We start from the raw sequence: 13823 nt of genomic DNA, 5'->3' as shown, positions 1-13823 counted from the left end.
CAGGGAGTAGGACGTAAATGGAAGATGCATTAGTCTGTTAGATGATATTCCTTGAGATCCTCTAATATATTGAAGAGGATCAAAGCTTTTTTTTTTTTGGAGGCAGGGTTTCTCAGTGTAGCTCTGGATATCCTCAAACTCACTTTATAGTTGAGGCTGGCCCCAAAATCAGAGATTTCCCTGCCTCTTCCTCCTAAGTGCTGAGATTAAAGGCATGCAACAACACTGCTCAGTTTAAAACTTCCTTTTAACTTCTAATTTATTTTATAAGCAGAAGATCACTCTGATATAGATCCAGACAAGCACTGTAAAAATAGGGAGTGATTATAACTTATATTTAATTAATAAAAATCTCCTCAAAATAGCAGAAAAGGTTTAGCTGTATATGAAAAGAATAGCATGCCTCATTCACATAAATTTTATTTCACAAGTGTGAGTTACACATGGGGCTTGGTAATGCCTTCTTGGGTATACCAAATCACATGTTGCTCTCCATCTGTGTTAGTATATTAGTCCTTCATATAACAATGTCAAGAGAGAAAATAAGTAAACAGAAGATGGGAGAAAACATTTGTAGATCATATATCTAACAGTGTTAATCTCCAGAATGCTCAAACAACTGTATTTTTAATTGATTTTAATGAGCTATGCATTTTTCTCTGCTTCCTTTCCATCTTCTCTCCTCCCTTTCAATCCTCTTCCATGGTCCCTGTTATGCTTTTGGCCCTTTAAGCGGCAAGCCATGCCCACTCCCGGTGGCGAACCCTGACCTTTCCCTGCCATCCTGGATCACTCACTTACTATCCTCTTTGGGGGTGCATGTCTCTCCCCCTTTCCCTCACTCTCTTTTCTCTTTCTTTTCTCTCTCTTTCTCTAACTCTTCCTCTGCCCCCTTTCCCTTTCCCCTGCATAAACCCATGAAAAAATATTTAACATCATTCTACACGTTGAGTCTATCCGTGTCTCTGTCACCTGCCCGACTGCCAGGCAGTCTGTGTCTGCCTGTCATCGGGACCAGCCACTACTGTCTGTTGGTACATGGCCCACTCTCTCGGGATCTTGCAGGGACCCACAGCCAGTCTCTGCATGGACTGGCTTCTCCCAGAGCCTGCTGTCTGCTGTCACATGGCCCGCCGGGGTCCGCTTGCCTACCTGCACCCATTATAAAAGTCCCCATGCTCTCAATTTACTCAGGAGATCTTGTCTTTTTCTACTTCCCATGTATATTAGATTCATGTATGTCTCTCTTAGGGTCTTTGTTGCTTTCTAGGTTCTCTGAGATTGTGATTTGTAGGCTGGTTTTCTTTGCTTTATGTTAAAAAAAACCACTTATGAGTGAGTACATATAATAATTTTCTTTCTTGGTCTGGGTTACCTCAATCAATATGTTTTCTAGGTCTGTACATTTACCTACAAATTTCAAAATGTCATTTTTTTTGCTATGTAGTACTCCATTGTGTAAATGTACTACATCTTCCTTATCCATTCTAAGGTTGAGGGGAATTGAGGATGTTTCCAGGTTCTGACTATGACAAGCAACACTGCTATGAACCTAGTTGAGCTCATGCCCTTGTGGTATGTCTGAGCATCTTTGGGTATATACCCAAATGGAATTTTGGGGTCTTGTGGAAGGTTGTTTCCTAATATTCTAAGAAATCACCATACTGATATCCAAAGGGGCTGTACCAGTTTGCACTCCCACCAGCAATGCAGGAGTTTTCCCTTTACCCCAGAACCTCTCCAGTATAAGTTGTCATCAGTGTTTTTGATCTCGGTCATTCTTACAGGTATAAGATGGAATCTCAGAGTTGTTTTGATTTGCATTTTTCTGATGCAAGCCATTGTATTTAGAGACTTGAGTGTGCAGAGGGGCTGCAGGGGTTCATGTAATCAGACACTCTGATTGGAAAAGATGCAATAAAGAGAGGTGGATGATCAGATGACACATGACACCAGCTGAACCTGCCGTCTCCCCGTGATCATAGTTGATCAGACCAGCAAGCTGGGTTTTCAAATGGATGAGAGACTCTGCTACACATTTCCTGAGACACACAAAAGGCCACCAAACACATGAACATGTACACAGTGTCACTTATCATTAGAGAGTTGAATTATCAAATGACCTCGTATCACAATTCTATGATCACAAAGATCAATTAAAATTCAAGAAACTCCCAAATGCAAGTGAACGTAAAAAGTTTAGCTTATGCAAACAGCACAGGTGTGGACTACCAGAGTCAAGAGTGAAAGAAATGGGGAGTTTTTGCTTAAAGGAGAGAAATACTTGGTTCTAAAGAAAATGAGTTCTGTAGGCCTAATATATAGTACAAGGATTGTGACCGTACTTAGCAGTAATGTATATTATACTGGAAATTTTTTAAGAGACTCAATTTGTATTTCTGTCTCAAGAAGGTTTGATATGATTTGATGAATGTGGTCATTAGTTCTGTTGAGGTCATCATTTCACTATATATATATATATATACATGAAGTCAATTCTCTGTATCACTAAAATCTTTACGTGTCTGTCTATCATTTATAGATCAATAGAACTGACAAGTAGAAAAGTGATGAAATATTCATTACATCAGTGTACACATTGGGAGTGGCATGTCTAGTGATTACCAACCAATATCCAGAGGAACAGACAAAAGTAACTATAATGAAATGTATTGGTTCTTTCCATATACTCTCTGTGCACAGCACAAATGTGAGGCTAATTTCCTACCCACTCCCATTTGACATATTAAAACTTGAGAGATCAAGACAGTAGGGATTATCCTCATGTCTACACAGTCAGCAATAGAAATGCCTTCAATTTGTATCCAGTATACAGTTCTGAACCATGGGAAAATGTCCGTAACTTGTTGAGCAACAGAGTTGAGTTGAGAAAAGAATGCACACTGAAGTAACTATCAGAGTGTCAGTAAACTGGTACAAGGTTAGAGAAAAATAAGACTGTGGACTTGGTCTGCTGTGAGTCTCTGTGAAGTTCAGAATCTTGACAGAGAATGGACATATCTATTCTTTGTGTTTTGTCTTTAAACGGATGGGAGAGAGGCAGTGACCGAGAGAGAGAGACGGATAGAAAGAAATAGACAGCGAAAGAGAGAGCGAGAGCATGTGTGAGAGCAGGTCCATGATACCTGGAAATGCAGATGGGAGAAGAAAAAGGGGCAGATAAAAGAGGAAGCAGAAATCAAAAGAGTCAAAACACACCATTGACCCCAACAGCAATTGTAATGACCCACAGAGACAAGGATAATGGGGTAGGCACAAATATGGGAAAAGCCCCTCACCTTGGCTTTTGACTGGAGCAGTGATAATAAAAATTTGGAGGTAAGCCTCACTGGCTCTCCTGGAGCGCTCTACTACATAAACCATGGGAGTCTTGAACTCACTAAGATCTGCCTGATTCTTCCTCCTATGTGCTGGGATCAGATGTGTGAGCCACCAAGTACTGTTGAAGCTATTTTTAAAATATGTCTGCTGAACTGGCAGCTAGGCAACTCCAGAGGGTAAGGTCTCTACCTGCATGTCCCTCTCTGGGAACCAAAGGCAAGTAAGTTTCAGGGGACTACTTTATTTTTAGATGTGTGTGTGTGTGTGTGTGTGTGTGTGTGTGTGTGTGTGTGTGTATGCATCTTGTGTGGAGGCTAGAGGTTGACACTGGGATGTCTTCTTGGATCACTTTTTCTCCTTATTTTTGGAGTGAGTGTCTCTTCCTGAATCTGCAGCTCTCCATTTTGCTGGACCGCCTGGCAAGTGAGTCCCAGGATACACCTGTCTCTGTGTGTCAGTGCTGGTGATCCAGGCACAAACTGCCATGAAAGGGCTAGAGGGGAGGGAATTGGAGATATATTGGCTCCAAACACATTATATCCATGTACTAATACTAATTAAAATGTCAAACCAACAACAAAGGAAGCCACACAGATGAATATCTTGTATATCACCATAGAATCTTCATTTGGCAATGGATGGAGATAGAGACAAAGTTCCAAATAGGAGCACTGGACTGAGCTTTCAAAGTCCAAATGAGGAGCAGAAGGAGGGAGAACATGAACAAGGAAGTCAGGACCACGAAGGGTACGTTCACCCACTGATACAAGAGGACTGATCAACTGAGAGCTCACCAAGGCCAGCTGGACTGGGACTGATGGAGCATGTGATCAAACCGAACTCTCTGAATGTGGTTGTCAACGAAGGCTGACTGAGAAGCCAAAGACAATAGCACTGGGTTTTGATTCTACTGCATGGACTGGCATTGTTGGAGCATGATTTATTTGGATGCTCACCTTCATAGACTTGGATGGAGGAAAGAGGACCTTGGTTTTCCCACAGGGCAGGGAACCCTGATTGCTCTTAAGACTTCAGAGGGAGAGAGAGGGGGAGGAAGAGGGAAAACAGAGGTGGGGAGGAGGTGGAAATGTTAAATAAATAAATAAATAAATAAATAAATAAATAAATGAATAAAAGAAATGTGGAGGTATCAAAGACAAAAACCATAGCATATTCAAATCCAAGATCTGATGACGCACTGTTGGCAACTGTACAGTCAGTCAAAACCTCCTTCTATAATGTAGTGTGTAAGTTCTCATGAGCTGAGCTGAGAGCTGTGTTCATGGAGAGAAAAGCTGGAGAAAGCACTGCAGCTTCTGCACTTCAAGATGACCTACCCTACCAAGGTCAAACAGAGGGCCTTCCTTGTATGCTGAGCTCAGGGTGAACGGAACCATCTGTTCTTTTGGAAAACAGGGTAATTTCAGTCTTCAGTTGGGCAGTTATATCATTTTTATTTGATATTGTATGCTGGATTCTCCTGTAGGAGCTGAGTTAAAAGGTGACATAATATAAGCTTTGCCAAACAGAGAGAAAATTTTAGGGTTTCTGAAAGTCAACTAATGAAGCTTTATCCTAGGGAATTCTATATCCCAGTATAAAAATAGGAATAAAGTAAAAAATTCTCCACCAATATTCACCTTTTACATGACTATATGAAAATATTTTCAATTTTTTGGCAACCTAACTTTTAAAATTTGGTTTGTATATATCTGTGTATGTCTGTGTACATTGGAATATGCAAGTTCATTTGCACACAACTCTGGGAACAGGGTGTCAGATTACCTAGCTCTGAGTTACAGGCATTTGTTAACCAACCTACATTGGTGCTGGAAACCAAATCAAGATCCTCTGCTAGGAGCGGCAAGTGCTCTTAACCACTGAGGCAGCTCGTCTGAGCAATTTAATTTTGGAGATTATTTGGAAAACAAACTATTTAACCAGAAACTACTGAAGCATAGAGGAATAATGCCAGTGTGTGAACAATGGGTATTGAAACAAAGAGCTGGGTGGAAGACATGATACCAAGGCCGCGGAACTGTGCACATGCTAAAAGGGAAATTGCAGGGCACTGTGATATACTGTCTAATAAATATTATGGGAAATGTCAAATTAAAAAGCCTAGAAAAAAATGAGAGGAGAATTTAATACCGGAATTATTTGAAGTTAAGGGGCAGCTTGGCAATGGCGAAGGGGCCATTGCAGTGGGACACTGTTCTATGATTCTGAGCTTTGTGTATAGAGACATAGCACTGACTTAGAGTGCAGGCTCCTCCTGGGACAGATGAGATGAAGTTGGGAAATGGTTGCTTGACAAACCAAGCATACATGAAAGCATACTTTCTTTGCCCATTTTGCAAACCTTCTGTCAGAATCTGTACCCTGGATACGAAAGTGGCCTTTGAGCTCAGTTCTTCACACTCTGCCAGATATAAACAAGTGCTTTGCTTCTGTATTCTTTTTGCCTTGTTCCTATGTACTTCTTTTCAATTACTGTTAGTTATTGAGACAATTTTTCTTTCAAAATGAGGTAAGAGTTTCTCATGATCATGTACATGAGTAAAGGGGTGTTCAGAGTTGAGGTAATGCATTTTAGTCTGTATAAAAAGTCACACAAACTAAAGCTTGTGATGCAGTTGTTTATACTCTGCATACTTTGTCCTTATTTGCACGAGACCCCTACCTAGGGACCCCAACGCACAAGACATTGACATTTGTGGGCCTCTCAGATGGGATTTCCTTAGATGGAGAGATGTAGATTGGGACTGGAAGGAGTAGTTACGAGGTGATAAGCAACAGAGCTTTTGAAACCACAGAGTAGAGGTTTCCCTAAATGGGGCAGGTCATTCCTCAGGGTCTTTCTTCTAGGTCAGGTGTGTCAAGTTATAGGGCTAGCAAACAGCAGTGATTTCAGAGTTCAGATCATAGCCATGTGCATGAATATAAGAGAAAGTCATCTAGGGCAAGTGAAACATGAAGATACATCTGGAATTGGAAGTGGGGGAAATGTCTGACCTTAATGTGTAGTTGTGCCATCAAGTCTTACCTACACGCACAGGTACCAGACTTTCACTTTAAGTACAGCTGCATCTGTGAGACTCACGTGGAAGTGGTGTGGACCAGAAAAACATACCTAAAAGTGTTTATCATATTACATCAACTTTTTCTTAACTCAACAAACGGGCCACAATTAGTCTCTAGGTATCCTAAACAGAATTCACAAACACAGCTAAACCTACAATCTTCTATTATATCATTTCAAATCCCATATCATTCTAAATTATTTCCAATAAACCTAATTCAAAATATAAGTTTTGGATTTCCAGGGATTGTTGTCTGTACTTTAAATCTTTCCATGTTTTTATGTGTATTGGTGGTTTTCCTGCATGGATGTTTGTGTACCATTTGTGTGCCGTGTCCAAAGGGGCCTGAAGACAGTGTCAGATCCTCTGGAACTGGAGGTACTGGTGGTTGTTGTGCCAAAAGTGCAGGTGATGGAAATCAAACCCCAGGACTTTTGGAAGAGCAGCCAGTGCTCTTAACCACTGGCCAATCTCTCCAGTCCCTTTTGTAATTTTTATTCTCTTGAAAAATCCATTATTCAAAGCTTTTATCTCAGTTGGCTCTAACTAAAGTGTACATATAAAAACGTTAACTTAAGGCCTCCTGGTGGAATATTTAAGTTTCAGCACTTTCAAATGGTAATTCTGGAAATTAAGGCTGAGGAGAGAAAAAGCTTTGCTGTAGGTTAAAACGTGATTTATAAGACATTAAAATACAAACTAAGTATGTTAATCTATCTCACATAATTTGAAACAATATAAATCTATACTGTCTTACAAAAGAAGGTACTTTGAACTTCTTAAACACCTGTTAAAGGAGCCAGGGAGATAGAGCAGCAGGTAAAGGCATCTGTTGCCACACCTGACACCCTGAGTTCAATCCCTTGGACCCACCTGGCAGAAAGATAGAACAAACTCCTACAATTTGTCTCTGAACTGGAAACATGCATACGTGTTTTGTATATCAAATGTGACAAAATATTAAAATGCTTTGAATATATAAACACATATATTGAAATCATCCCCCAAAATATTAGATTTCAATAAATTATTTTTTAATTTTATAATAAATAACAGTCAATTTAATTTTATAAGAAATAAACAGTCTTTGAAATTTTAAAGAGACCTTGAACTGTGAATATACTGAAAAAATTAAAGGATTTGGTATTTTGAAGGTCATACTCTTTTATGTTGTGATAGTAACGTAAGATATTAGGAATAAACAAGGAAACGTTATAGTTTAGAAGCTATGTATGTGTGTCAAGTCGGCATAGGTCTACTGTTAGTGACCAGTTTGTCAACTTTACAGAAACTAGAGTCATGGAGAGAAAGTGGACCATAGATGAAGAACTGCCTCCACCAGATTGACCTGTAAGCAAGTCTGTGGGGCATTTTTCTTGATTAATGAATGGTTGATGAAACAGAGCCCAGCCCACTGTGGGAAGTGCCCCCTGGGCAACTGGTCCTGGGTTGTAGAAGACATGTTGTTCAACAAGCCACAGAAAGACACTAAGCAGCTCTCCTCCATCTTTCCAGCCTCTGCTCCTGTTCAAATGCCTCCTCTGACTTCCCCCGATGATGGGCTGAGGTTGGGACATGTAAGTCAAATCTACCTTTTCCTCCCTCAGTTGCTTTTGAAGTTCTTATCACAGCCATATAGAATCAACATAGTACACTCACTTAGGTTATCTTTCAGATCTAAAGAAAACAAAGTATCCAGAGCACCTGTTTGCACAGGAGTCTCCAGGAATACCATTCACATATTCAAAATGACAGGAATAAATTCCAAGTTCTCTGTTCATTGTAGGGTCTAGTTTTTACCCCAGCTGCAGTGTCTCTGACAGAAACTTGGTACCCAAGGAAAGACAGAGCAAAGAGAGAAAATATGTCAATATTGGTCCAGTTTCAGCTTCCCCAGCATTCTTAACACATTAGTCATATTTGTACTTCTGAGAGCACAAGATCTCAGTTTATTCAGAGAATATATAGTGACAGTCATATGGAAAACACAAAAAAGAAAGTTCAAAGAAACAGGTAAACATAATTTTAATATTTTATTTAATACAAACTGTCAAATCTCTGCATTTTAAGCTTATAAACAACAAAGTAAATCGCTCATTACACTGGTATTTTAGTTGGTTTTTGAATTTTTTTGCATTATATCATGATGCAAGCATTATGAAAAATATGTACAAATTTGAAATGTGATATCACAAAAGAATTATGACACATGAATTACATCATTTTAACATGCTTTTTCTTATTAATTTAGAAATATAATGTTACCACCAAAAATAATAAAAACAAATATTAACTGTCTTGCCATTTTCTTATTATATTTTGCCTGTAAAATATAGTTTGAACCCAGGCAGTGATGGTGCAAATCTTTAATCCCAGAACTTGGGATGTGGAGGCAGGTGGATCTCTGTGCGTTTGAGGTCAGCCTGGACTAGAGAGTGAATTGCAGGTCAGGCTTCAATGCTACACAGAGAAACCCTGTCTCAAAAAACCAAAAAATATATATAGTTTGATACATTTGACAGTATAACCTCTAAAAGCAAAATTAAATTACTTTTTTCTGTGGTCAGACTGAAACTGAGTATGACCTCACTTAAAAAAGAAAACAATATAAAGAATTAAGCCACTGCAATTACTAATATATTTCAATAGGACAACATTATGTGTAGATTATTACTTATAATCTATTCTTTTTGTTACTCAGTGACTGAAATGCAGTTGTTTTGGCATCTCAACAAATGTTAATTTTGAACTTTTTCCATGCTTTCGGATGCAGTACGCATTTAAAGAAATTAACAATATGAATAAGATATATTTATGTGTCTGTGTTCATGTGTGGGAGAAGGTGCATGCACTTGACTATGTGTGTGTGCGTATGTGTGCATGTGTATGTGTGCATGTGCTCATGCTCACACATGCATGCCAAAAGTCAATATCTAGTTTTTTTCTTCTACACATATTTTCTGCGGGCAGATCTCTCACTGAACGTAGAATGCACTAAATTGCTGGAATGTCTGGCCATGTAGCCCCAATGATCTTCCTTCCTCCACCTTTTCAACACTGGAGTTACAAGTGTGCTCTTTAATGCTCAGCTTTTTACACAAACGCTAGGTTAGGAGCTGAGAAAATGAGTGCTTCTGTGGTAATCAACTGGGAAACTGAGGCATTTTCTTGGCCCTGTGTAATTATTAATTTCTGACTTTACATACACCATTTGTAAGTAAATCTAGGGCATACAAACTGAATTTATAACTATGTTATATTTTGGAGGATAAAGTCAGTTAGACACAGTACTCAAACATGGCTTGTATGTATCATACCAAATGGGGCACAGCTAATGAAAAAGAGAAGCAAAATGTATATAGGGAATGATTTATACAGCTAAGGAAATGTAAAGGATCGATAGAACTGGGAGTAGAACAGGAGAACTAATGTAGGGGGAATATTATGGCAAGGATCCTAAATTCCACCTAAAAATTCATGAGACAAAGGCTAGATACCCAACTGAAGAGTTCATGGGAAGTAGTGGAAACTTTACAGTTGGCCTACATCAAGGAATTGTCAAATTATATTTGTGTTCTTGAGGTTATATTGAAACATCAGAACCTCTGCTTGCCTGCTCTCCTTGTCCACTACTAAATCTTTGTTTCCACAAAGCAGCCAAAACCAGCCTATAGTAACTTAGGGGATGAAAACATTGTCTCAAAATAAAATAAAAACTCTGCCTTATTCTCAAATAAGACAGGAAAGGCTGTCATTGTTCTGATTTGTGTGCTGTACCAACAATTGAACCAAACAGTACAAGCAGAAATATAGCAAACTAGGAGTTGATCATCCTGTATTACATGCACATCACTATGCTCAGTAAAATGAAATATATCAATAGTAGACAAGAGATACACAAGGATTCTCCAAGTCCTCCTTTTTTTTCTAAATTTTTCTGTAAAGGAATTAGTTTACATATCTAATTTCCTTAAGTGCAATTTCCCTCAATATAAGAACCTTATATCTTACGTGTATGGGTTCAAGAAATAACATTTAGTACTTAAGTAACATATGAGATTGAATCTGTGTTAGACTGTGAAATTAACTCTGAGTAAATGATCCATTTCATGTCACGCCTCCCTGAAATCTGTAGCATCGCGTTCAGTTGTAGTTGTACAAGAGCAAGCCTCCGTCGGTCTAATCTGCCCTGAAAATGCCATCTTTCATAACAATGCATAGGGATAGGATGAATCACATATTTTAGCTTCATCAAAGGTGTTCAACTATGCATGAGATTCACAAGCATAAGCATTATGATGGGTTAGAAGCAAAGACCAGGATACAGAGATGAGTACAACGCATTAGGGCAGGGATAAGAACAGAGATTGCAGAATCATTCATAAGGCAATGATTTATCTCCAGATGCTTAAGAGTACCAGAGAAATTTAACAGAAGAGTTTGAAAGGGCTCGAAATCATCCCAATACATTGCATTGTTACTAAGATTCAACATCTTTAGGTGAGAAGCCTGAGGACACTGGGCTAGAAATTTGAAGTCTCTGTACGATATATCACAGAATGACAGATACAAAAAATCCAGACTAGGTGGCAGAACTCTGTAGGGATAAAACAACAATAAAATTTCTGAAGAATGAGGATTCAATGAGAAACACTATACCTTTATATCCAGAATAATCCAATTTTCACATGCGGTATAAGTGAGTATTAATGCGTTGATCTGTACTTTGTTCACTTAATAGTTTTGTGACTCTGAGATATTGTTTTAGGCAGTAACTTACTATGTAGTCCTGGCTGCCCTGGAACTCACTATAAACATCATACTGGCATTGAACTCAGAGAATCTGCCTGTCTTTGCTTCCCGAGTACTGAGATTAAAATCATGTGCCACCACATATGGCTGAATGTTTGGTTTTCTACACTGAAATATAATTTATTTTAATGTTAAGAATGTGTAAAGTGTATTATAATTCATGATTTTAAGAAATACTAAGAGAACAACTAATGCATTTAATACTTAAATTATTATCCATTGTAGATTTCAGTTCACGTTTTTAGTGGAAAGGGATCAGAAAGAGCAGTCAACTGGAGATTACCTTTGGACAGTCCCTAAATGCCATCCTCTACTTTCATGGTCTATACCTTGGTGACTACAAATTAGCAAAGTGATCTGTCATTGTAAGCCATTGGCATCTATGATTATGTGCATCAGTGCTATAGAAAAAGTCTTCCACCATCTCAATTCTTCTTTCTTCTCATATCTAAAGGGTTAGTGGGTTTTCACCTTTGTATTTCTGCACTTATCTTTACATTGCTGGCTGCTTAGTTTTTGTAATTCCTCCTCCAGGGTCAAATTCCCAAAAGTGACAAAGCAGAAAGCATAAAAGGTTTTGAGGAGTTAAGGAATACTCATGAATATTTTCTATTTTGTCCCAATACTTATCCAGGAAACCCAGAAACATGCCTTACTTACTTACTCTTACCTGAGCACGCTGTCCAGATGATTTTTGAGACAGAATGAAGACAATTTGAGTTCCTTAAGGGTTTCGATACGTTGCAAATGACTAAGGAAATTTTTAAAGTCTTTTCCACTCAGAGATCTAAAAGTGACTTTAAGCAGTCTAAGGCTCTTTAGGTGGCTCATCTGAGATAGGATGTTGGAGATATCACTCAGTGAACCCTTATCAACTGACAGCCGATTAACACAGTTGAGATCAAGATATCTCAGGGTGCGTTTGCAGTCACCCAATCTATCAACTTGCAAATCTCGACAGCATATCTTCAAAGCCCCTAAACTCTCCACAAATTTCCTCACAAGCAAAACCAAAAATTCCTTTTCCATTAAGGAGCCACCTAGGGAAAGATCCACTAGTAATTCGATAGGTCCCATGGGTAAGCGAATCGTGGACCAAAAATCTATACCACGATGCTGTCCTTCCATTTTTGCCACACAGTGGTCAGAATAAGAACAAGATTGAAAGCAGAAAGGTGATTTGTTGCTGACTTCAGGGCATGTGATCCTACAGTCAATGTCTTCCCTTAAATCTAGAATCCTCAGTTTAGGTTTCCTGTAGGGGTAAGAGGAGATAGAATATCTGAGAAATAGCAAATGATAATGAAACCCAGTAGGATCAATGATGACATATAGGAACAAATCCTTTTATCCATAGCTGTTACTCCTTGTACTAACTACCAACAAGTCTTTGCCATGAAAATTCAACCTCCTCTTCCCCCATCCTTTGTACATCTTAAATCCCCTCCAGTCTTAAAGCTTCTGTCTTTCTCTTAAGTAACACCTGTTATATAAACCCATCAATAGAATCCTCAATAACAGATTTCCTAAGGAATATTGAAGACATCAGTCTTTAATGTGTTACCAAGTTTTAGCAGAGTCTCACAAATCAACCTGCAGCATTCACTAGTTACTCCTTCTAAGAGAGTATCAGGCTGTAGTATTACCACCGTTGAATTACCATGTCTCTAATATACAGTCTTACCGAGAAGCAGAGTTCTTTGAGGGACATACTGGAAGATTCTCAATCATGGCTTTCTGGAGTTCATGTTGAGGATCCTGTACAGTTAATGTCCCAAGATGGAGACAGTAAAAGGGCCAAACTTTCATCATCTCACTCAATATATTCTTATGCCCTCCTTTGAAGGCAGCAATGAACAATGGAACAAAAAAACATCTTGGAATATCCTCCAGAGCTTGGATTGCTGCAGACTCATGTCTCAGCAAACACTGTATAGCAAGATCGAACAGAGTTTTGGGGTTCTTTGCATCCATTTTTGTGAACCTGCATCAGGAGGAGAAACATTTAGAAGTTCTGGGAAAACACACAGTGTCTTCTTTGCAGCCTGTGCTAGCATGGTAGAAATGATTTAAAGAATAAATCAATCAGATAGCCACCACCAGCTACATCTACGATAGACACAGATTAGAAATAGACTTGTGAGTTTATAACTGTATATGTTTATAGGTGTGTTACTACTCTCTCCCCCATGTATATATTCTCTGTGTCTTATAAAATGGCATCAAAATGGGTAGTAAGCAAGCAGAAAACAATTTCGTTCACTTTTTTACATGAATTCCAGTATTTTCCCTCCATAGTATATAAGCTATCATGAAGAAAAAGTAAATCTAAAATAGTAAATAATAAAACATCAAATTAATTGTGATTAAAGAGAAAAGGAATGACATTCTAGCCCTTGATTTGTCTCACTCCCATCACTATATTTGTGGCAGATGAAGACACCAAACTGTATAAGACATACATGAAGGAACATGGTTAAGAACTTAAAGTTGACCTTAAGAAAATTCAGAAAAATTAGTCATGATTTAATCCTACAGATGAAAAAGAAAACATAAAATCAAAATAATGCAGTACAGTTTTGGGCA

The 13823-nt window shown here is 38.5% G+C and overlaps 1 protein-coding gene across 1 annotated transcript; it reads right to left on the bottom strand.

Moving 5' to 3' along the window:
- Window positions 1-8522: 8522 nt before the first annotated feature.
- LOC148117331 (melanoma antigen preferentially expressed in tumors-like) lies at window positions 8523-13211 on the bottom strand. The gene is given in 4 exon segments (XM_087902794.1): window positions 8523-10724; window positions 10727-11022; window positions 11908-12492; window positions 12922-13211. Coding segments are annotated over 4 exon segments (1428 nt in total). The 3' UTR covers window positions 8523-10467.
- Window positions 13212-13823: the final 612 nt, after the last annotated feature.

This window comes from Myodes glareolus, chromosome X (assembly GCF_982192425.1).
Source record: "Myodes glareolus chromosome X, mMyoGla1.1, whole genome shotgun sequence".
NCBI lineage: Eukaryota > Metazoa > Chordata > Mammalia > Rodentia > Cricetidae > Myodes > Myodes glareolus.
The sequence above is the reverse complement of the archived record's forward strand: the minus strand, read 5'-3'. Positions and strand labels throughout refer to the sequence as shown.